Genomic DNA, 24,709 nt, shown 5'->3' with positions numbered 1-24,709 from the left:
GGAATAAACTAGCACAACTGCCTATGACTGATGTTCTTGCAACGAAGCACTTAGTACTTTTCTCTGCTGCTGCCACAGTAGCCAAATAAGCCTCATAATCTCAACTGCACATGTCAATATTGCCTATATTTTTTGTACAATTCTATCTGAATCTGTGCAAAGAATAAACTCTGTATAACAGAAGCAATGCACATAATCCTGTGTGGCTTTAAAAAAGCCATCCCCCCGACGCCATTACAGCACACACTGCCTGTACAGAGACTTCTCGCAGGTAATTACGAGTTCAGTTTTTTCCTTAAGTTTGTGAACACCACATTATATTGCTTAGAAACCTGTTTAGATGTTAGATCACATTCTAAAGCTGATTTACAGATCAGCTCTTTTAGTGAAGCAACACTAGAGGACAGGTAAATTTTAACTTTCCCAGCCTGGTTTTATTAGCAGCCTTGGAATTTATACTTAAATATATTTCAGGATCTCCAGTTCATTCTCAGTCAAGCCGAGTCAGTGTATGCAAGAACATAACGTTGATATTTCCTGCCTCCCACTTTCCTGATCTATACTATAAATAGTCCAAATAAGAATTTGTTTTTAAAACACTAGTGCTCAAGCCTTAATCCGTGTTAGCTCAGTAGATATGCATAAAATAATACCTCCGCATTCCCACCTCAGACCTTTACTGGGTTAAGACTTAATTAGTGGAAATAATATCCCCTCCCAATCTTAATTTTGCGCTTCACTGGTCTTTAAAGAAAAAAGAAAGCTCAGATGACCGACTGACATCATTATTTGTGAAATCATAACCATCCCTTTGGCTGACATTTGGGAACAGCAAGTACCCTACAGGAAAACACCCATTTGTTGCAGTCTGACACGCTGCAGAACAGGATTAGTAGGATTTCCGTCAGCCAAATCCTACCTGGGAAACTTGAGGGAGCCCACCGCAGTCAGCCATCTGAAACGGGGATGAGAACAGCCAGTCAGCGTAATGCCAGAGGGACTCATTTATGCTCAGGATATATTAAAATGACCTTTTTAGCTATCTGGCAGGAAAACATTTCCTTTTGTTGTGTAACATACATAGATGAGTGCATCAAAGCAAGCAATTAAACACTTCTAAAAGCATTCTAAAATGACTGCACCCCAGAAAACCCCAGAGTGCCTTGACCCTCAGGCAAAGCATCAGCTGGAGCTACAAATAAATGTTTTTTGCTAGGCAGCGATTATCAGTTTCTTAGAAACTAACCTATTAGTCCTGGTTACAAGTTCAGCTCTGAATTACATTAACATGACTTGGTATTGACCTGAATGACAAATGGGGGAGAGAGAACAAACACCTAAACCTCAGAGGTGACAGGGAAGAATCATTTGCTGAGATTGTGGATGGCAAGCAACAGCCTGACTTGCCAAGGGAAGCAGGGAAAGCCAAATTAGAAAAGCTATCTTGAGTGCATGCAATATTTTTGGAGCACTTCATTTTCCCTGCCACTCCACCCCTCAAAGTCAACCCAACAAAAACATTCCTGTTCCAAGGAACACCACAAGCTGAAAACAGTGGAGTTGTAAGTTACAGGAAACCCCAAATCCTATCTAGGATTAGCTAGCAGCTAATCTGGCATCAGCTGTATCCCTGGACTGAGCAAAGGCTGGTCACTAATAGAGGATCTGAGATAGTGTCAGATTTTTTCTTAGGGTGAGTCTGCCATGTCCACGTGGTAGGTCAGCAGTGTAACTCCTCAATGTCAGGAGGAAAAGTTGTTTATGATGATTTTCACTGACCAGTTCAGTAAAGAGATGCAGTAAAAGCTTCCAGCAGAAGTGTGACTGAAGCTGCTTCACTGTTTGCATGCTATTATGCTCATTCTATTTTACTTCATCAATAATGAGCTGAAGACTGCACCCATACTCTGAATACCAACTATCAGCCAAAGCCTTTGCATGATGTTTTGTTGTTTGGAAGTGCATTTTATCAACTTTTTTGAAAATAAGAGAGTAACTTCCAACAGTAGGATGTCCTGGACTGTGCCCTTATAAAAGGCAGGATGACAAAACCGTGGCTGATTGATCAGCTCTCTCTTCATCCAACACTACTGTTGATGGACAGGCAAGCCCAGGAACAGAATAAGTCAGTTTGCACTTTCACTCTGCTGATGGCTTTTTTCAAACCTTTCGAAATGCCTCGAGATCAACTTTGCCAGCTCTAGCCAAATTCATCATGGGTATGTGAAATACTGAGTGTTTCAAGTCTCACCCATAATGTTTTAAAATGGAGGAGCTGAGAAATTCCCTGTTGTTAACGTTGACAAGAAGCCCCTAGTCTTGTTTATCCCACTAAAATACTCTTACCCTGAAGGAACTGCCTTTCCACATCAGAACCAGATTCTCACTGTTATCTATACTGAAGCACATCACTCTGGTTCTGCTTTTTTAGTTAATCCATCTGGTTTTAAATGAGGGGAATATTCACTTAAACCAGCTTTTGTTATTACCTTCAGAAGTGTGGTCCTTGTTGGGTCCAGCTTTGAGTTGCATTCAACCTATATCAAAGAACAGCAGCATAAGCCATTATGCACAAGATTTTAATTATGAACTGCTGGATGAAAATATTAGGTTAGTATCAGATATCAAAATATCAGATTAAATACCTTGTTTTCTGTCTTAATACGGACTAAACTGAGTATTTTAGGCTTCTGTATAAAGATTTTATATATGCATATATACATCTTTAAACCCAAGTAGGGCAGCTCACCTTTCTGACTGTATTCTTTTCCATGTACAAACCAACCCCATTCCCAGTTGGGAATCAGAGATTATTTTATCTGTTTCTGGGACTCCAGGGGCAACAAGTGCTGTTTATCTTGTGATTTGGGGTCATCCAGTAGCATCCCAAGTGGTGAGCAGCCATATGGCCACAGGCCAGAGACCAGGCATGCCTGTTAAGGCACAATATTTGAAGTCATTCAGTCATCTGGGGCGAATTATAATGGTCAAAAAGAAGCTCTTCGCTTCCATAGTGACCCAGGGCACAGCTCCAACACCACAGAACAAGTTAAAATACCAGCAGCAGATTCCTCTCTAAAGGAAAATATTTGCGGTTCACTGGAACTGCTGTGGCGATTGTTCCTAACGCAGTAGCTATTAAATAACGGTGCACAGACAGAGGGGACAAAGAGCGAGGAATTAATGGCAGCTCTCCCGTCGTCTGAAAGAGGAGAGCCAGCTGGGCTGGATCGATAGCCAGCGCGGTTGCTGGGCAGGCGTGAGCTCTGCCGGCCTCGCCGGCCCATTAGCACGGTGGCAAAGACACTCGATATACACACCACGGCGTCCACCGCCGGGGAACTGTCGCCAACCACCAGGAGGACGGGGCATCTGCAAGGAAGCACACAGAGGCAGTGGTATCTCTCTGGTCCAGCCCGGACTTGCCCTAAGCTGCATTTTGTGTTGCTTCACTTCAAATCCATTGTATCAGCTGCAGATCTACTGACACGCTCCGATACCTTGCCTGAGAATCTCTCATTTTCCCCACCTCATAGCAATCAGCCCTTCCCAGTGATCTTATCCCTTGTTTTATAAGAAATTGAACGTGGGCATCAGCATTAAAGTCTCACCCCCACTCCCCTGCCCCTTGAGCTCCGACTTTTGGACCTGCCATCCAATTTCAACCAGATTGGCAGAAGAGCAGAGTCCCAAAGTCTCCTGTGTGTAAACATCAGCAGCTGAGCAGAGAAGGACTTGACAACTGTTTCATTGCACAGTTGAGGCATAAGTGAAAAGCTATTAGCTATTAGCAGAAGATCTGGCAGATAGTCATTTTCATACCTGCTCCAAATTCCTGAAGGTTTGGTTTCGGTTTAATTGGTTTTGTTTATGTTCTCTTGGTTGCATAGGCACAGCTTTAGTGCATTCAGAGCTATAGTTTCCATTAACTAGGACATATTTCCAGGTGAAGCTAAGTACATCTACTTTTCCAGTAATTACCCTGTAAGCCCAAGTTTGCAGATACACAATGACAGGAATTACTTAGCTTTCCATTTCAGCTAATATGACTCTGAAGTTTGAAGGGGGGAAGTCTTCCTGATGGTGGTCCTTGACTTGCAGTAAGCTCTTATCTCTTACATGAAGTTACAAGATCCTTATCTAGCACATAAGCACATTCAACTACAGCTCTGCAATGCATATGCAATGCACCCAGTGGTCACACCTCTTTGCTCAACATCATGTACAGTTGAACTGGTAGGAAATAAAATACTTACTGAAGGGTGACAACATTTATTCCAGGAACAGGGCGCTCAATCTCTAGGTCTCGCCGACTAAAAAAAAGGAGAGGACAATGGCTCTTGATACACTGAAATTTTGCAGATTCTTCCATATTCTTCTAGTTTAGAGAAAGCACAGACACTCACATATGTTAATCTGATACGTGCTGTAGCCTCCACAACTGATAGAGAACCACTCTTAGACTGAAGTATCAATGTCTTAAGTTCAGTCCCATCTTTCTTCCCACAAATGCACAAGGTCCTTCTCCCATAAGCAAACCACCTGAGAACCCTAAAGGCACTATCAAGCAGAACTTTATGCTGGGGGAACACAAGTAACTCCACCACACAAGTAATACTGCTCTAAGAGCTGGACAGCCTCTTAAAACAGTTTCCAGTTAGAAATCAGGTAAATGTATTTACCTGTTGTAAGAGTTGACAAAGAGATGAAGGTTGGTTTGATTCATATCATTAATAATATGCTGACGGTAAGTATGGATCAGGTCATGGTTGCTGTGAATCTCTTCCTACAGTGGAGACAGAATCATTCAGAATAGGGGCTATTTTCTGAAAGGATCTGAAGACATGGCACAGCAGTCCTGTTGTGTAGATATGAGTCTGATACACGAGTGCACCTTTAGGGAAAGGACAACTTCTAGCACCCCGTGGTGTCACCCAGAATTAATGAGAGCCTCCAAGTGCAGTACCACATTTTTTGCTTTAAAACTTCAGTATGTTGTAATATCAAGATCTTATGATTGCAAAACATGTAGTTGTAATGCAGATGGTTGCAGTCAGACAAGTGTGAGGTTTTTAAAACAAAAAAGATTCAGGGTAAGAAGCTCAATAAATGTTTCCAGGGTGAAGCAGATGTTGAAAACTTACAAACATATGTAATGCAGAACTCAATTTCACAACAGTAAATAACTAAGCTTCAAGGACTTCAATCACTAACATTTTCAAACAGTTTGGTCTGTTAAGTCTTTATAGATCAGTTCCTTGTTCTGCTGGAATGGAGTTTTCCACCCCATTTACTAACAGTTTCAAGTGCAGCAAAGTAGCCTCAGAAAACAGTATAGTGCTTTCCATTAAAGTAGGCTTGTACTGAAGAGTACCATTAGTACTAATAATGAGTTTTCCCAGAGTTACAAGTATATTACGATATAAAAATTCTGCTCAGAACATAAGCACATACAATGTGTTTAAGTGTTGGCTGTCTAAACAGGGTTGTCATGACTGAGATGCACTTGAGTTTTCGGGACACAGCAAGCCCCATGGCAGCATACCACCTCCAAAATGCTGGGAACACAAGTATGAATCGTATCCCACAGATTAACTTTGTACTTTGTTGTTTAAGTGAAGGCTTCTCCCCTCCTCCCAGCCCCAGGAGGTAAATACAGATGACTGAATATATCAGAGGAATCTTCAGAACATCCTTACCTTTCCAAAAAGATGTGAAATGACCATGTCCGGTAAAGCATTTGTCCAACCTGAAATCTGAACAGCAAGATTATCTAAGTATCTGATATTAAAACAATCCTGGAACAACTGAAATCTTTAATTACCCATAAGTAGACCAATGGATGTTTCTCTGCTGTCCTTATATGTACAATATACGATTGATATTCTTCCCCCCTCGATCCAACTAAAACATCATTAGGCATTGTTGACATTTGAGTCATTCTCATAGGATGTCTTTACTCATGCAGTTATATAGGGAACACACTACTAGTGGCACAGGTATATATGGAATCGCTCCCTGCAAGAACGCCAAGCAAACCAGCCAAATGGGTGTCATTTAACCTCACTGCCCAGTCTGCTCCCTAACAACCAACACTGATGATACATTGGAGCTGGTACTTAAAGCGCATGTCCCAGAGCATGTGCTCTTGCTTTGGAAGCACAGAAGGATACAGGGCACCCACTGTACACCCAAGGTCAGCAATACTTGGGTGAGATGGAAGGCAGAGGCACAGATGTGGAAGAATTTAATTATGGTGAGATACTGAGTGAGATAACCAAAATGGGTCAACTGGTACATCTCAATGTAGAGGAGTTACTAAATATACTTCCCAATCAAACTTACCAAAATAAACTGGTATGCAAAATTACTTTTTAGAAGATAATAGTAACTTAGCCTTGGAAGAATGCTACATCCCAGCTCTGGAAAGTTTCTCCAGTATTGTGAGGTTGTCGTTACATTTAGTATCACCCTAGACAATTACACTGTGTTGACTCTATGTGTGGTTAAAAGATGATGCACTAACATTTGTACTTCTCAGTGTGTTTACAACCGCCATTCACTAAAACATGCCCCTGAATGATACAAAGTGCTTTTCATCAGTTTACCCTGAAAAACGTTTTAACAGGTTAAATCTGAGTGACATATATACTTATTTATATACTGGTTCCAGGAAGATTTTTGAAATGAATTTGCATCGCCTGTTTTCCCACACTGCAATCTTTATTACAAGTATAAAAGAATACAGTTAACAGAAGCTTCTTTGTACCTGAATATTTTAACTTAAAAGTCCGGTTGTATGGACAGCCTGTCCACAGTTGCCGTAGCTAATGCCCTTTTCTGAGTCTTTTTGGCATCTAAGACTCAGCTAGATGACTGGAATCTGGAAGATGTTGTTCTGAACATTTTTTTGTGCTCTAGTTCACATTTTAGACTGTGCTGGTAAACAAAGCCCTGGACAAGAACGAACTGAATGTTACACTACACTTGAAGTTTACTTGAAGGAAAGTTGTTTCCAAAACTTCCCTGTGACCAGGTTAAACTAGGTTTTCCCTGGCACGTACTAGCTCTCAAGAATTGTCCATACTCAGTAGCTCCATTATACCATGGGTATCTGTTTCCTCAAAGTACTTATTTTTTATCGCTAGCCCTACAGGAGGTATGTTTGCAAATGGAAGAATAAACCCCAAAGGAATTAGCCTGGGATATTTTGTGTCCTCAGCAATGCCCTGACACACAAGCTTGCCCAGCTCCTCACGCTTGACAAGCTTGCAGTATGATTTATTTTTCTAAATTAAAAATGTTTACCTTAGTTGCTGCCCAGTCCATCCAACCTTCAGCACAAGGGTTTACATTAATGAGAACTAATCCCTCCACCATCTCTGCATGGTTTAACTGCAAACAAAAAGATTTAAGATTCATCACATATCCCTTGCAACTTGACAGTCAGCATAAAATTTAAATTTGCAAATTATCTCCTGGATAGGAAGGCGGTACATCTAGTTTTATCTTGCACAAAACAAGCGTATGTATGCAAAAAATTTTTTCATTAAAGCAATTCAACTGAGCAGCTGGAGAACATTAAGATTTAACTTCTTCTCCACCCTCAGTTTAAATAGAGAACTCCCATTAAAAAAACCTTCTGCAAATTAACTGGGTAGAGCCCAGGCCTCAAAATGGAAAATCTAGGTCTTCTGGATTAGCTATCCCGCAGATTGTGGTATTTCACTTAAAAGCCTAACTGCTTACTTAAATAGGCACGCCAGAGCAGGAATTCTCTGCACGCACTACGGGGGTGACAACATGTCAGGGAAAGGAGGTTCAAGGCTTTAGGGAAGCTACAAAACTTACAGCAAATCTGGTTAAGATGTAGGCACCGGCTCCAGTTCCCATTCCTATAATGGTCTTCAGCCTGTGCAGCAAAAAAACGGAAGAGAGAAATGAGTAAGACAGCACCGAAAATAAACAAACCTGCATCAGCAGCCTTCCTCTTTCACATGCCAGCGTGTATCTACAGAAGGGGGGGTTGCAGCTCGGGCAAGCCATGGACCCTCAGCAGTGCCCCCAGCCCCAGTAAGGAGCTTGATGTAGCCACTGGTTTGTTTTCAGCACATTTGCGGGACGCTGGTCCTCACACATTGCAGGGCAGCAGTAATTCTCACTTATCTTTAAGTAAATACACTGAGCAACCACAGCATTGTTCTGATCCTGGAAGGAAATGGCTACTCTAATGCCAGAAAAACTTATAAGATATAGTCCTGAAATCAGCAGCCTAAATACAGAGCCCCCCGCTCCCCAGGCTCCCCCCACCCTCCCTAATACAGCTATCCAACTGGGACACTGATTCCTCTCTAACAGGGGGCTGGCAGGGAAACCTCTCATGCTATCCAGCCACTGGGGTCATCAAGTTTAAACTTCATAACCAAACAGGGCAGAGACAAACCAAATATTTGCATTAAAACCAGTTTCAGTTAAAGCATCACCTTCAAGGTCTTAGAAAATACATGGAAAGGAAGACTAGACAAAACCACTCGGAAAAATAGGTTATGCAATGCTTTTAGGAAAAATACCTGAGGAGAAGTTTCATTCTCATTAGCGATATTAAATCAAGGCTTTGTAAGTACACTCTGGTTTAACTGATTTCCAAGGTACTGACATTATGTTAGCACTTTTTTCAGTGCAAGAGCAGAGTTGGCAACCCTATGCCTTAGATTAGGTGTTTCAAAAAACACATCCCTTAAGAAGGTAGTGAGGTAAAACTGGTCAGAGGTACTGTAACACCTGTTTACAACAGTTAAGCAGTGTCTAAATTGGGGTGCTGGTCTGAGACTACATCCCCCACCAGCAGTCCAGCCTCTCTGTTCTCCAAGGCTGCCTAACCCTGAATGCCAGGGTTGGTCTGCATGGTCTGAAAACCCGCTCGAGGTGCCTACCTGTGCTCTCCATTGTGTAGCAGGAGCACCAACTCCACAGAGAAGGTACCTTTCTCTGCTATAGCTCCTGCTAAAGCTAAGCTTTAAGGGAGGACACGCACCTAAACTTGTTGCAGGCAGGCAGAGGTACACTGCCATCAGGTCCTTCCACATCAGCAACCTGGCATCTGCACTTAGTAGTAGAAGAGGCTTAAGGAGGTTGGACTGACCCCCTAAGGCACTCAAGCCACAGAAACAAAGCAGTGTCTTGAGATGGGACTATTTTTTTTTTTTGCAAACCACACAGGAAAACGTGGGCTGTTACAGTGGGAAGAACAGATTGTCTGTGCCCTGCCCCTGTCAGGGCTAGGCATAGAAAATACAGGAGGAAGCCCCTAAATTAGGCACATGGGATTTCACTCGAAGTTGCTTCCTGTTTAAAAATAAACAGACATTTCAAAAAAGGCCAAAGAAATAAGCTCTTTCAGAAACAAAGGCAAGAGTGATCCATCTGTAACGGCCACAACCATAACTCTAGTAAACAAAATGCCAGATAGCCAGACCAAAGCTTCATGGGCAGCACAGGAGAACACTTGCTCTGCCCTGCTCTTTTGGTGTGCCACGTAGAGACAAGAATGAGGAAAATAAGTAAATAATTCTGCACTCACCCAAACTGTTTCAGGATTCCGGGAAGCATTTCAGCCAGCTGATCCATGGAGGGATACATGTACCTACAACACATATGTGTTTGTGGAGTTACTTTTGGTAGAGTAGGCTGGGTTATTTAGAGACATAGTGGTCACTGTAGGTTTAATGTCAAATGTGCTTATTATGAGATCATTGACAGTATGAGCTGAATTTAAATCAGGAGCAAGCACAAGTAAGTAATTTAGCAGAAATATGAGCATAATCTATATGGTACTTTATGTGAGTTACAGGATGATAGATGTTGGGTCTGGCTGAGAGCAAAACATACCATAATGAATCTCTTCCAAGAAAAGTTCACCCTTAAAATTTATGAAAAAGGTTGAACCCGAGAGGTGAATTTCCAACCACATTCACCACATTTGTACTTCTGGTCCACCACAAAAAGGTTTACCCTTGTTGTAGAATCACAGACTACAGCAATGAGATCTAGATCTTTGACAAATAATTTGTGGCAACACAAATTACCATAGGATAAATGAGGATAGCTTTCTACTAATATTGATGGAGAAAAAAATGAAGGCATAGGAAGGGCTATGCAGCTGCTGAGGAAATTCAATAAAAACAGCTGTCAGTTGATGCTCCTGGTCTTCTGCAGAGCAGAAATAAAATTTTGAGGGAAGGAAATTCTGAGCAAAATCTCAACTGAGCAGCACATGGAAAAAAAAATCCACCCAAAGTAGCTGAAGGACATCTGCCTAGGATGTATCCAAATCTCTGTTTCCCATCAGGACTACACCTAATGATTCTCTAGTTTAGTCTCCAAAATAAAAGCAAACAAAAAAACAAGCAGGGCAACACTACTTTGTTATTTTCTTAGATTTTCTTGTTGGGAAGCTAAAACTTGTCATGACAAAAGCTAGTGTCACTGCAACAGCTATGACTTAACTTGAGCACGCTGGTCTCCCAGCTGGAGGGCTGGGAGAGATAATACAGCTTCTTGTGCCATCATCATGATGTTATTAAGCAATGGTCTTTACTAGCATAGATCATGATGCCTGCCCTATGCAGCTGACAACTCAGAAGTGTTAATGCTTGCTCAGGACACGAGGGTTAAGACACTTAAAAGCTCATGACTAACAAATACAAAGTGGAATGACTGAAATAGCTTTGTAGGCTGCTCTGGTAGACAACTGAGCTAGTGCAGTTAACACTAGCTGAGACCCTGGCCCATCGTGACCTCCTCAGCATCAGACCAGCTTAACAATTAAGAAGGGAAATAGACTGGCTCATGCAATAAGGGTACATATAAGCTCCTTAATACCTAGTCCTTACAGAAGAACTGTTCCTTGCCTTGTACCCTCCCCTCAACATGTTGGCTGCTTTGCTCCTCAACTAAGCCAATTCCTATCCAAGGGGCATCTTAAGGCAAACCTGTCTCATTGGAACTAAATGGGACAAGCACTTTGGCAGACAGTGCTTGTGGCACACAAGGTTTCCAACAGTTACGGCATCATCCATGATAAACAGTCAGGAGTACGCAAACAATCTATGATACTCTGTGGGGATACGTTACTTTGTTAGTATACAACTTGGATTTTCCGGGTAGGTTATCAAGTCTACTTATCAACATCTACCATGCTGCCATTTCATAGAAAACATGGATTTAGGAAGGACATTATATAGTGGCTAATGCCTACCTTGTTTATAGTAACAATTTAGTTTTGTATTTGTGTTCAGGATGTCATTACAAATCAAAGTAACTCGATATTTAAACTGCCAGATGTCAACATCTGTCAAGGAACTGTTTTACAAGCAGTTTAGTTAGAGACAAAACACAAATTACAGCCCCAAAGGACATGGTGAACACAACAGAGCTCCCAGAGCTCCAGTACCTTAGAAACAGAGTGTCAGGATTTAAGTTCAAAAGCCAACTATTGTGCTTGCCGCAAGTGCTTTTTAATCAAACTGCAGACCAAGACTCTTTTTTCCAGAAAGAGGATAACTCTGAAAGAATGGGCTGTTTCCCTGATGACTCACCCAGCTTGGAAAGACGGTGCTCCATCCTGCTGACCAGGTGCATCCACATGGCAGACTGCAAAGTGCTGGGTGATTTCCTGCATATCCTCAAAGTTGAAGAGAGGATTGAAGCAAGTTTTATCTTGAAAAGGAATAGAAAATATGGAATAATTATGTTGAGGGGAAATAGTAAGTTTGCAGCTATAATAAAATAATTTATTAACCTGTTCTGCAGGTTAATGAAAAGTTGGTTCAATCAGGTGAGCTATGTTACAGCCTGGGAAAAGTGGCAGTCCTTAATTTTTATAAGAAGGAAAGCCCTGCTCCAAAGCAACCTGTGCCAACTTTAATTCCTTGAAGCAAAAAACCTGAGCAGCTCCTTCCTCATGGCCCACTAGGGTTTATCCATGTGATTTTGGTAGCTGCCAGAAGTATTTGCCTGGTACACCAAAATCTCAAAAAAGTTTTCTTTATACAAAGTTAAAACAGTAACAAAATGCAGTCAGGAGTATTCACCCCTAGTTTTGGCTTAGATGAAGTTATCCATTTTCTTGTCCAGTCATTTTTCTTTGGATTGTGTCAAAACAGATGGAGCAAAAAAGTATCCAAGGCTGAGATCGTGACTTGTGCTTTTGCCCAAATATGACAAGATAAACATTGTATGATCAGCTGCTGCAGGCAGCTAAAGACAAAAGCGTGCTTCTGGGATACTCAGTGCTGTAGGCTCCCAACTTTGAGGTGATTTGATTTCTGATTTTTAAGCAGTATTAATGTGGGGAGAGGGTTAGCATACTTTCCTCCTGGAGTGGAGAGCATGAATTCTGTAGCACCATCTTTGAGATGCCTAGAAAACACTTCAATAGTCTGTATGTGTTTCTGAATGTCCTCGTACTACAACATACAAGCAAAATCACTGCAGAATATAAAACATTTTAGCCAAAATGAGCTTTAGGAGAATATTCAATTTTGGGAAAAGGTTCCTTCACTTTCAAAGGGAGAGAAAGTTTATCCACCATAAAGATAGACTTCGCAATTCTAGAAAGAAAAAAAGTCTTATTCAAAGATGGGACCCAGATTAAGCTCTGCCCTGATCCACTGAAAATCCAAAATAAAGTAAGGCAGTTCCACAAAAAACAGTCAAGAAAACAGACTTTTTCTGCCCCCCAGCAACAGCCAGACTTTAAAGACCTGCAGGTGTTTTTAAATGTAAATATGGATTAAGAAACAGTAACTTGTGTGAAACAAACAGTACTAGTGAAAAGAACAAATTAGAGCAGATCTGGATATTAGGTCATTGTATTCTTGGATCTGACAGATAAGATAAAAGGCTCTTCAGGTTATTTTCTGAATACTGGCTAAGGACACAATGCCAGGACTCATTTCATCATCCTGGTTCGACACGTAATTCATATAAGCCCACAGCAGCACAAGACTGGTTATCAGACAGGAGCCTCAGCCAAAGCACCAGCAACGTTGCTTTCAATCCTGCTGGCAACACACCCTCAGTCATCCCCTACAGATGTTTTTACAGCGTTTGTACACAGTCACTATGAGATACCAGATGACTTTTGCTCCCTTAAGTGAAATATTCCCATTATTTACTTTGAGAGGATTAAAAAAAAATCTGAGAATTAAACTTGCTGTACGAGAGGAATTAGGTACCGTCTAACTAACTGGTTGCAATGTACGTAAATGAGCAAGGACCTGGGAAAGGTTTCTAACCACCGCCGGTTCCACACCTTTGGTTACGGCAGTAGCGTTAAGGAACCGGCCATACCTGTGCTATGAAATGAAAAGTCTGCTTACGATTCAGCCCGATGTCATGGTAGGTGAGGATAGCCGGCCGGTTCCCTCTGGGAGTCCCACACATGGTGACGTGGACCGAGCCGTGCACAGTCTCCACATCTTGCTCCTGGCAAAGAACAGGAGGAACCTGTTAGCAGCTTGTCCACCTGCTGCAGGAGACCTCTGTGTCCTGCCCCATCCCAGGGTCTGCCCGGCGCCCCGGGGGTCCCCGCAATTCCCGTGCTCACGCGCCCCGTTCTCCCCCACAGCGGGGGCTCTCTGCTAATGTTCTGCGTCCAGCTGTCATCTGCTCCGGTGCACGCAGAACTCCAGAAGCACTTAAGCTGCTAGCTCTAACCAGATGCTACTCCCCAAAGAAAGCAGTATCAAGTAGCCTGCATTCATCATAAAGACTTACCACACGGTGGGACCTTGGGATTGTAGTAGCATTCCCCAATAACACAACAGCCACATGCGTTAGCTTTACAGCTTGCTATGGGCAGACCTGAGCACAAACCCAACGGTCTAAAGTTTGCTATAGAGCAGCATATCCACAACACTGTTGTGATGATTATCAGAGAAACACGGTTAAGAAGCTTTCTGCTATTATTTGACATAACAGGAGTTAATCATCTTAAAGCTAAGGACACCTCTATTATTAAACCAAAGACCTCCTGAGTACCATCTTTTATTTATTGGATGTCTACGCAAGTTGGATGTGACTTGGGTCGTACTAACACCCACAACATACGGAACAGTTTTTTGTTCCTTTTGCGCTTGAACTTCAGCTGAGTATAAACAATTTGTTATTTTGCCAACGTGTATAAAGGGAATCACAAAACAAGAGTGACTTATGACACATATTTACAATACCGTTACACTCACATAACAGTCACGGCAGTATACAGTTAGTAGCCAGTCTTAGCACTTCATCAGAATATTTTATGCACTGTACAGGACACAGATATCCATGTCATTCAGTACCGTGTACTTACTGTTTGCTGCTGCTGGGCTTGCTTGACTTGCTCCATGCAGCAATGCCCAGAGGCAAAGGCCAAGTTAAATTAAAATCTACTACAAATTATGCTGTAGGAATCAGGTGCGTACAGCCTCTGTGAAAACCTTCACAGAGCAAAATCCAGAAGCTCTTCTGAGATCTGAGGTATTAATTCGTTGTAAATCTCAGTTCAGTAACTTAACACATGAAATACACCATACATTTTGTTGAAAATAAGGATGCTAGGCAACACTATTCCACATTTCACCTATTTTCCTTGCAATTACACATTTACATCAGTTTCAAGTTACAATTCCAGCAATGAATCAAGATCTGCCCCTGACCTGTAGTCCAGGTGAGTTGAGCACCGCTGCTATCTAACTATGCTCCGCTGAAACACTAGTGTTCAGCTTTTATGTCTCCTTAGAGATTCATCCCGCTGCATACTCACTGCATTATTTAGCAGGTAAGCTGTATCTTCCATATCCAGCACCATCTTTAGGCAAAACAGGGTGATAAATCCAGCAAGTCAGACAGAGTACAGTAGGTGGTTTCTACTTTGTCCAAGAAGGAAACTGGGTTATATAGACAAGCTCCTACCCTGCACAGGCTTATGACTCCCATAATGCCCAGCTGGAAAAACCAAAACAGACTAATTCATGAGGACGTCATACTTAAATAGGATTTGAGTCACGTTTGAACCAGGACAAGTACTTAAAAGAGCTCAGGCCGTAAAGATGAACTAAGTCTCTGCCACACAATGTACAAAAGTGCCAAATTTCAAACCTGGGAATTCGTACAGTCTTTCCTGTTGCTATTTCCATCAGGTTTTGATAAGTTTGGCTTCATTTCAGGTTTTGTTAACTCAAACGCTAGAACACCCCAAATTCATTCTAAATTAAATCAGAAGCAAGTTCTTTCCTAGAAGCCAGGAGTAAAGTTCCCAGTAAGAACACAAAAGACTTTGAAGTCCTACTGTAAGTCAGAATGATCCTCCACAACAACAAAAATGAGGACTTCAAACTTTTGAAATCTAGTATTTTCCAAAGTAGATAAGCAACATTTAGTCTAAAGTATTCCTACATCAGTCATACTAATTCTACTTTTAAGTTTCATTTTTGGCAGAAAATAGGGTGTTGTAGGTATATTCATTATACAATATGCCAAAAGAGATTTAGATAGCAATTAATAATAACAGCAATTAATAATTGTGCGGGTTTTGGCTGGCATAGAGTTAATTTTCTTCATTGTAGCTAGTGTGGGGCTGTGTTTTGGATTTGTGCTGAAAACAGTGTTGATAATAGAGGGATGTTTTCGTTATTGCTGAGCAGTGCTGGCACAGCGTCGAGGGCCTTTTCTGCTTCTCACCCCACCCCACCAGCGCGGAGGCTGGGGGTGCACGGGAAGCTGGGAGAGGGCACAGCTGGGACAGCTGACCCCAACTGGCCAAAGGGATATTCCATACCACAGGACATCATGCTCAGCATATAAAGCCGAGGGAAGAAGGAAGGGGGAGACATTCGGAGTGATGGTGTTTGTCTTCCCAGATCACCGTTACGCCTGATGGAGCCCTGCTTTCCTGGAGATGGCTGAACGCCTGCCTGCCCATGGGAAGTGGTGAATGGATTCCTTGTTTTGCTTTGCTTGCATGAGCAGCTTTTGTTTTGCTTATTAAGCTGTCTTTATCTCAACCCACAAGTTTTCTCGCTTTTACTCTTCCGATTCTCTCCCCTATCCCACCAAAAGGAGACTGAGCAAGCGCCTGCGTGGGGATGAGCTGCGTACTGGGGTTAAACCATGACAATAATAATAGCAATTAATATTTTCCACATTCTATCTTCCTTCTGTACTTAGATAATTTTCAATACAAAGCATAACAATTGATAGTTCGGCAACTTTAACACCAGTAATGAGAATAAGCAATATTGCGTAACACACCTCCTGCTGAGTGTGGAATATAGAAATTATTTACTCCTCGCTTAGAGACTAACAGGCATTTCGTATCACCATATTTTTATGGCTAGATTCTTCCAGTAACAGCACTGAAAACCTAGAATGTGTTTTCTTAGGAGGGACCACCTTTCAAGATTTGGGATCTTCTTCCCTTGTGCATGAAAGAAAAAAAATCTGTTCGTGGTAGATGAAGCCAGACCCTTGAACCTGCACATCCCACTGACCTCCACAGCTAATTCTTCTGGAACTAGAAGCCTGAGTCTAGTTCAAACTCAGTGTCAACTAAAAATAGTTCAGAGATGACAGGCGACCATACTCCTAATTACTGGCATAAATCACAGTCATTTTAACAATTGATTTAATTCCTCATTATCTTCACAGTCAGACTCCCCTAATTCAAGAGGGCTGTGCTATTTTCCATTAGCACGAATTCTTAATGACGAATATCCAATAGGTTCTCCTAAAACACAACCAATTTAAACCAGTTTCTCCGGTGACATCAAACCAACGACTTCACATCCCTATTGATCCTATTAAAGATCAAGAGATTTGTCTACGTGATGTAGGGATGGATGTTTTCAAAATGCAGAGCACTGAAAACAGATGGCAGCACATCCCAATCAACATCAACATTATAGTAAGAGGCTCTTCACCAACTGATTTGTATTAAAACACTATCTTGGAAAAAAATCCAAGGTACACTAATCCGATAGAAGGATAAAGACAAACACACCATCTGTTCACATCTCTCACTTTAACAGAGGTGCAGTCTTATCTTAGTGCCCTAAAAACACACACAAAAATACTTTTGATACATGCAATTTAAGAGAGGCTATCTTAGTTTGAAGGAGCTGAGCCATTCCAGAGTAGATTTTATTTTTCCGTCACGCAACATTTTTTGACAATTTGTCATGAGGTTGGAGCTAATTTGTACATCCATAACACTGGAGAGTTCATTTATTCCTTCCCCTCTCTACCCTGGCTAAGGAAGACATGGATTGAAGACATGGATTGAGGAATGTGATTATGAACTCATTTTTTTGAAGTATGGGATATGCAACCAATACCCTTTTTAGATACCTAAAAAGGAAAACCACACACACACTGCACATTTTCCTAAAACCACCGTATTTTATATTTTAAGTAAAATACTGTATTCCATCAAGATTATTTTAAAGCTTTCAAATATACTTAATCCTCAATTACCATCTCATGCTTTTATTTTAATTTATAATATTATGCCTGTTAAATACACCTCCCTTCTCTTGCCTCAGAACTGAGGGAAAAGCTTCAGAGCTTTTAAAGAGGATTTAAATTGCTTTTAAATTGCTGGGAGACAGTACATTTTAAGTTCACATTACTTAAGAAATGTAATATATTAATACCTGTGTGTGCTTTTTTTCACTACTTTTTTTCAATATCTTGAAAACCAAAAATATTGGAGCTCTTAATGTGGTATTGCAATGTTGGGTTTCAAATCCCCTCTTCCCTGAAGTCATTTAGCAATTGCCCCTAGCTTTTTCTACGTCAAAATAGTTATTGCATCTTATGTTCTTCTAAAGCCCAAATGTCCACTTTCACAGCTATTTTTCTCTTCTTCTTTGTGAAGACCTCTATTTTAAAACAGCAGTATTAAGGAAAAGGTTGTGAGTTGACAGGTACATTAGTAAGTATGATGACTTTAGATGTAAATGCAAGTGACTCTGCTAAGGTGGAAGCCAGTAACAAAAACTTCGGCGCAGGAACTGAAGCAGGTTATTGCGATAGTTCTGCCCAGAGATCCTTCCCAGTCCAGTTAGCACTGGGTCTCATTGCTCTGCAAAAGCACAGAACCAGAACCAGCCCCATCCCTTTCCTTCAGCCCTAAGAGGACGAGGAAATCTGTGTCACACACTGCAAAGCCCCAAACTGCACCCGCTGGCGGCAGTGGGAAACCCACCCCGCCGCACCGTGAGGATTTGCCTCCTGTCATGAGGCGGCTCTTTCCGGCGTGCGGGAGGAGGAGGAGGAGGAGGACGAGGAGGGAAAGCAGAAGTGGTGCTTGCATGCCAGTGGATACAGATGGCCACAAGCCACAAACTGGGAGGGACAAACTCATCTCTGCTCCCTAGAGCTGCCACACAGCTCGGAAAGTTTTGCTGAGCTCTTGAGAAAGCAGCCTCCTGATGGACTGCTCGCTGCCGAAACACAAAGCTAAGAGAACTACGTACCGCGAGGAGGAGCCGCGTCTCCATCGGCTCCAGTGCCACCGAGCCAGAGCGCAGGCAAATACACCAAACGGCAAATACAATTAAAACGCCTTTGGCATCAAGCCAACATAAAGCAGCACAGGGCACCCTGCCCTGCACCAATTTATGGTTAGTTGTGCTAAAACAGGTTTTGGTGAGGAACACTCCCCTTCTTGGGAGGCAGGGGACCTTCATGTAGATTCAGGTAGGTGCCACAGACAAGTATAGACAGACAGACGCATAGTGCTGACTGGAGGTAGTTCAGAGCTGCCAGTTCCTCCATCTCATCTTGGCCATCCCCTAGTAACTCCACGAAAGCTCTCCTCCAGAGAATGACCACACAGACGTCTTGCAACGTGTGCATTCAGAAGGGCGATATTGCACTATACAGTGGCTTACTTCAAAAATGGAGAAGTATGTTTAACTCAAGTCTGTCTAAAACAGCATGTGGACTAAGAGTCTATCTCCTTCCGAATCTGAATAACTAGGTGTAATTGATTTTTGGAACCAACACATCTCGCAGCAAGTTGCAAGTGATACGGTGGACATGCACATCCATACACATGCACTAAGAAAGAAGCTACATCCTTCCAAGCACTGATCACCTCCTTCCCTGGCCAGGTCCATTGTCCTCCCACCTGTGGCTCATGGGAGAGGTTGCTCATGAAGAGCACACATGAGTTTCAGTGTCAGTCCCGAGTGACCTGGATCCTCCAGGGCCACACATGAACTTCTCTAATGAACTAAGTAATCAAGGCTCTCTCAACAGCTCCAAACCACCTTTTTCACAAATCAACCACAGAGGAACTTAAAGACACATAGGTAGGGTACTTCTGGTTTTAAGGAACAAAGCTAAGCCTCCTTTGAAGCAGCAGTTCTTAACGTAACGGATTGAGACTGTTCTTCCACGTTTTTCCTTCCTGAACTAGAACAACCAAAGATTAAACGCGAAGCAAAAAAGATCATTAAAAAAGCAAGAGCTGGCAGAACAAGGCTAAATGACAAGAACCACTGGTCTGGATTAGTGACAGTTAATCCAAAACATGGGAAAAAAACCAAAAAGGCTTAGAGAATTTGATCTTGCAAGTTAAAAAAAAAACCTATATATACACACATGGTTTACAAACCAAGCAAATTTATTCCAAGAATAGAAATGAAATATGGGTCACTTCTGGATTCTTAATAAAAATACTGCAGTATTCCTGTCAGCAGACATAATCTGCGATTCAGGTTTGAAGCAAGCGATCAATCTGGACCCAAACAGAAAGCTTCTCCCATGCTGTGCACAGTCCTGCAGGAAGCCGCACGGTGACAACTTTAACTTACGTTTATCAAGACTTCAGGCAGTAGATTTCATCATTAGAAAGGATGAGGGGGGAAGATGCAGGATACTACAGAAGTAAGAGACATTGAAAGATGATAAAGATGTTTCAGATAACTGTCTCCATTTCCAGGGAAAAGACTGCTGAGTTTGTGCTGGGTTTTTAACCACTTTGCACAGCATTGAGTAAAAATATAGACAGGTGCAAGTAAAGTGCAACATGCCACAATGTACAGAAGGGTTATTTCCTCCAAAGACATCCACCTGCACATTCAAAAGACTAGAACAAATTAACAGCTTTCCTTATTCCCGCACAATCTACCTCCCTCCTTACACGCCTCTGATAAAAGTAAGACAGCTGGCACGCCTCTTTTCCCCACACATACTCCCTCCTGTCCTCAGAGATGGGAATTCACTGCCCACTTTTTGTCGAGGCAGGTACAAGTTCCCTGGTCTCCCTCCCAGTTCAACCCAGCCTGACCCCGACAACCGTGCGATTCCTTAGACGCAGCTTAAGAATCAGCAAGGACAAACTTCTCAGTCAGATGCCCAAACAGCAGTAAAATAATAGTCAAAGGGAGCTAGAAGAATTACAAAGTCAACTCTCAAAACCATGACACACGGAGAAAGTGGAAAGCCACTGTTTGACCTAGTGGTGCACTTTATCAACTCTTATGTTCTGTCTGTAAATAAAACATGGGGAAACTACTGTCGCTCTTGTTGTGGGCAAAACCAATTGCCTAGTGCCTTCCACTGCTCCACGGGCTTCAGGAATCTTTTGGAAACCTTCAACGGCCTATCAGGATACATCAAGAAGGGCATTTCCTCCAAGGAAATGCACGCGCACCATTAAAGAAAGCAAATTAATTGGGGAAAGTGTGTGTCCATGTGGGAGGGGAATATTTTGCTTTCGCTGCCACTGCTGAAGCATCTCATTCTCTTCGCAAGAATTAGAGCTGCTTACAACCCAGCCACCCCTTTTGGATGAAACTTTCTCAGCTGCAGTCTGAAAAGACCTCCTGCAGTCCCCTTCACATCACTACGTCAGAGCCCCATTCAGACCCCTCTCCCACAGTAACAGTATTTCTGGTGAGCAGTCAGTCATTTCTGATCACATTTTGCTGTTTTCTCAAGTGTCAATTCAGTTTCCCTTTTTAAAAAAAAAAAAGAGAGGAATAGCTTTACTTGCCTGAACATCGAAGTCTGGAAGGAGGCGAGTGATAGCCTGTGAAGAGATTTTAAAGCATTAATGCAGGTAACTTTTGCAGATACAGAAATCTGCGGGACACATGTGCTCTAACCCGCCGGTTCTGCAGCTGAGAGCTCTGTCCCAATCCCTTCATGCAGTGAAAGCTCTCTTACTGAATGGCAAAAATTCACTGAAGAGCTTTTACTCACTAATCTTCGCAGAGAAAATGAAAGGAGTGAAATACTAGATTACAGACCAGCAAAATAAAGCACAAAAGCTGGTGCACCTTCAGTTATTGTTAAATCACTGGACAAGTTGAAGCAGTAGAACACTGAACTTTTCTCCATTGCTTACTGTAGCCATGGGGCAGCCAAGAGCCCACCTCAGTCCCGCCGAGGATGGAAAGCCGATGTTCAAACATGCGCTGAACGCTTGCAACTCTGTTAAGCGGTCATTACTGGGATTTGGTTATGTGATATGAAAGGTGGGAAGGCTTTTAGCCTCGCCAAAAATAGGCCTTGTTAGTTTGGGAGGCTAGCTGGACATGGGGAGATCCGTTCCGACCTGTGACCAGCCATCGCTACTACTGACAAGCCGCTCCGCCTGCCGGGGATCTCCACCAGAGAAGGAGTAAGGTGACATCCGCCCCATCTCCAATAGTCTAAAAGGCTTGTAACTTCAAAGGATGAAGTGTCTTACAGTCACCTCTTTTTATTAAAAGTAAAGGAAGAAGTCAAGCCCATATTTCCACTGGAGGGCTGAAAACAGTGGGAAGAGCAGCCAACCTGACACTTGCTACACTGCAGAGTACAACAGAGAAGCTAAAGCTTGGAAAAGAAATTTATAGATAAAAACCTTAGGATCCTGGCAGGGAGGTCATACAGTCCCAGAAGCTCAGCTAAATTAAGGATGGAAGACATCAGAAGCAATATAACTGCTGTCTTGGGCAACACCGTCTCAGGCGGTGGACCTTAAAGCATTGCAGTCCAACCCGTAATTATGGCAGGACTCTAGAGCTGTGATCTTTAGGTAATTAGGCCACAGCTTGTATATACAAAAAAGTATCCAAAGAGCTGACTGAGCTTGTGGAAGTCATTTTACACAACCTTACTTTTAGACAATCTGCTTTTTTCTAATCTTATACTTGGTCTCACCACCTTTTAAAAACATAGCTAGTTTCATACACTGGTGTTCCTGTGGGGTCTAGAGTTGAAAGGAATAAGTTGATATGGCATCTGTCTAGACAGCACGTGAAATAAGGCTCCATCAGTGCCCAGGAACGAAGACTCAGCTGTAGAAGAAACCTAGGCACAACAAGCCAGCATGCGACTGTTAACCATAGTACGTGCTGAGTGTCCTTCAGGGCAGTCTTTTCCACGGTCTCAAAATACGTTCAGTAACTTCCTTCAACCTGTGTTAAGAGTAGCCACAGCGGAAATCAAACCCTGCTAGTTTCCCCACGCAGACAAAACTTAAGGTAACATTGTGAATAAAAGCATATAGGGTTCACTGTCAAGGCTCCAAATTTTGATCTGCATGCTATAGAAACCCAGGAAGTTAACCAGTGTTTTAATACATTTCTGAACTTTGAAGCAAAGGCATTTCAGTACCCACAGGGCTGCTGTTTAGTATCTGCTTCGCCTTGCTACTACTGAACAATATTGGCATTAAAAAGGGACCTTAGTTTCTGAAAAGTTTGAGTGCTGCATTCACTAGTATCCAAACAAGCTCTGCTTTCATGCAATGTCCTTGGCAAAGGAGCCGTGTTTAAAGTTTCTCTAGCTATTTCACTGCAGTTGCAAGTGGAAATGATTTTCTGAAGTGTTTACGCAAAAGAGGTAGGGAATAAAAAAAGAAAGCAGCAGATAGAGCAATGAATAGTTCTAGTGTAGAAAACTAGAAAAAATGCAACATGTTTTTATGTGTAATTGTCAAGATTTACAATCATTGAGAACAAAAGAAAAATCTTAGTTTTGATTCAAGAAAAAAGCTGAGCATTTCCTTCACATATTACAGTGAATTATTTGCACAGAGTATTGCTACCATTGAGGAGTCAGACAGTCACTGAACCCAGACGCGGTGAGCAGATTTTTTGAGAAAATTGGTGCAAAATCAAGTGGAAAGAAGTGCAACAGGGCTAAGCAGAAAACAAAGCTGCAGATGTCTCTGTGCTGCAATCCCAGAGGAATGGCTGTGGCTTATGCATACCCAGCGGCTGCAGACATGGTCACGGTTTGGCTGTAACTCACAGCTCAGCGCTGCCGGAGAGGACTAGGTGGGGCAGAGCCATTCCTCCAGACTCAGCTGTGCCCAGCAGAAAAGTAAACGCTCTCTCTGTGCCTCCTTGAAAGCTAGCTGACGGAGAAAAGTTTGTATTTCTACACTGAGAGGTCTATAGGTATCGATGGACCGACATGAGACTGCCCAACTGGCATCATTCAAAATAGCTAGAATGACTAGAGACAGCCAGAACTGTCATTATTCAGGAAACAAAAAATGTCACCACCAGGTTAGCACTAGAGAAAAGTAAAACCAAAGACTGAGAAAGACCAAATAATTACGGCTCAGTTTCGCATTAACTATGTAATAAAAACCCACTGTTATTCCATCTCCAGTTTCTCTTACTTGCGGCTTCCATACAATGTTAGAACTAATTTAAGAACACACGTGCAGTTCCAACAGCAGCCATAAAATAAAACACATAAGCACTAAAAAGCTTTAAAATAATTACCTCCTCCTTCTCCACCAGAGGTTTCACCTCTGCAAGGTGAGCATCCTGGAACTCTGTTGACATGGTCAGTAGCTGATATCTGCAAAGATTAAAAAAGATTTATTCTCAGCTTGCATCAAAGATTAAATAGAGGAACAAAGATCCTGCTCCACCCACCCCCCCTCCAATGACCCACTGTCTCAGGTTATAGTTTAAAATACCTTTGCAAGGAGGTTACCAATCTCTTGTAAAATGCCTCCCTGGTTTACATAAACGCTCCTGCGCAATACGAGATTAAAGAAACATTAAGGCTGCAAGATCAAACAAAAAGTTGGCAGCATGGAGAACGCTGAAGGAAGCAGGGCAGGGACCAGCACAGAAAGGCGTGGAGACTGTCATTTCACGGGTGAAAGGAGGCATAGCCAAATCTGCATGACCACCTTCTCCTGAAATTAGCTTGAATAGTTGTCTCTGAAATTTTGTTTTTCTTCCTTTTTCTCTTTTTTTTTTTTTTTTTTTTTTTTTGGGGGGTGGGGAGGTGCAGGCTCCCTCTCCATCCCTCAGGTCTTTGCGATAAGAAAACTGAGCTGGGCACTCATTAGCATCACTTTACTCTCAGACCAATGTGCTCCATTCTTTGGGACAGAAACACCTTCCTTGATCTGAACAAACCGCACCGAATAAAATACATATTCCTTTACATGGACACCAGCAAGGTGTACGCAGTAACGCTATTTTCAAAACCATCTAAGTAAGGAACAAGACTGCTGCATCCTGCTTGAGGAAAGGACCAGCATCACCATCCCCAGCCCTCGTCTGCGGGAAACTTGAGCGGGAACACGGATGCGGGTGAACCTGAAGGACTGCAAAGCCGAGGAAATGGTTTTTACAGTTCGTTTATGTCGAGACAGATGGAAGATGCCCAATGTATTTTGCCCATGGAAATCTTC

General features: G+C 42.3%; 1 protein-coding gene across 2 annotated transcripts in view; it reads right to left on the bottom strand.

Moving 5' to 3' along the window:
- Window positions 1–23,857, bottom strand: part of NDRG1 (N-myc downstream regulated 1) — a 26,199-nt gene extending 2,342 nt beyond the window's left edge. Inside the window, exons 1-13 of one of the 2 annotated variants that reach the window (XM_010282078.1) lie at window positions 23,781–23,857; window positions 21,050–21,085; window positions 13,383–13,488; window positions 11,598–11,718; window positions 9,581–9,643; window positions 7,852–7,912; window positions 7,309–7,395; window positions 5,700–5,756; window positions 4,683–4,786; window positions 4,257–4,313; window positions 3,321–3,372; window positions 2,490–2,537; window positions 920–955 (exon numbers count right to left, since the gene is read on the bottom strand). In XM_010282078.1, the coding sequence (XP_010280380.1) occupies window positions 920–955; window positions 2,490–2,537; window positions 3,321–3,372; window positions 4,257–4,313; window positions 4,683–4,786; window positions 5,700–5,756; window positions 7,309–7,395; window positions 7,852–7,912; window positions 9,581–9,643; window positions 11,598–11,718; window positions 13,383–13,488; window positions 21,050–21,085; window positions 23,781–23,843 (891 nt within the window). In that variant the 5' untranslated portion in view covers window positions 23,844–23,857. Of the gene's footprint in view, window positions 1–919; window positions 956–2,489; window positions 2,538–3,320; window positions 3,373–4,256; window positions 4,314–4,682; window positions 4,787–5,699; window positions 5,757–7,308; window positions 7,396–7,851; window positions 7,913–9,580; window positions 9,644–11,597; window positions 11,719–13,382; window positions 13,489–16,518; window positions 16,528–21,049; window positions 21,086–23,780 lie in introns of those variants that run through there. The other variant, XM_010282079.1, reaches the window with a different exon arrangement.
- Between the last annotated feature and the right edge of the window lie 852 nt (window positions 23,858–24,709).

Source organism: Phaethon lepturus, unplaced genomic scaffold (genome assembly GCF_000687285.1).
Source record: "Phaethon lepturus isolate BGI_N335 unplaced genomic scaffold, ASM68728v1 scaffold38282, whole genome shotgun sequence".
Taxonomy (NCBI): Eukaryota; Metazoa; Chordata; class Aves; order Phaethontiformes; family Phaethontidae; genus Phaethon; species Phaethon lepturus.
The sequence above is the reverse complement of the archived record's forward strand: the minus strand, read 5'-3'. Positions and strand labels throughout refer to the sequence as shown.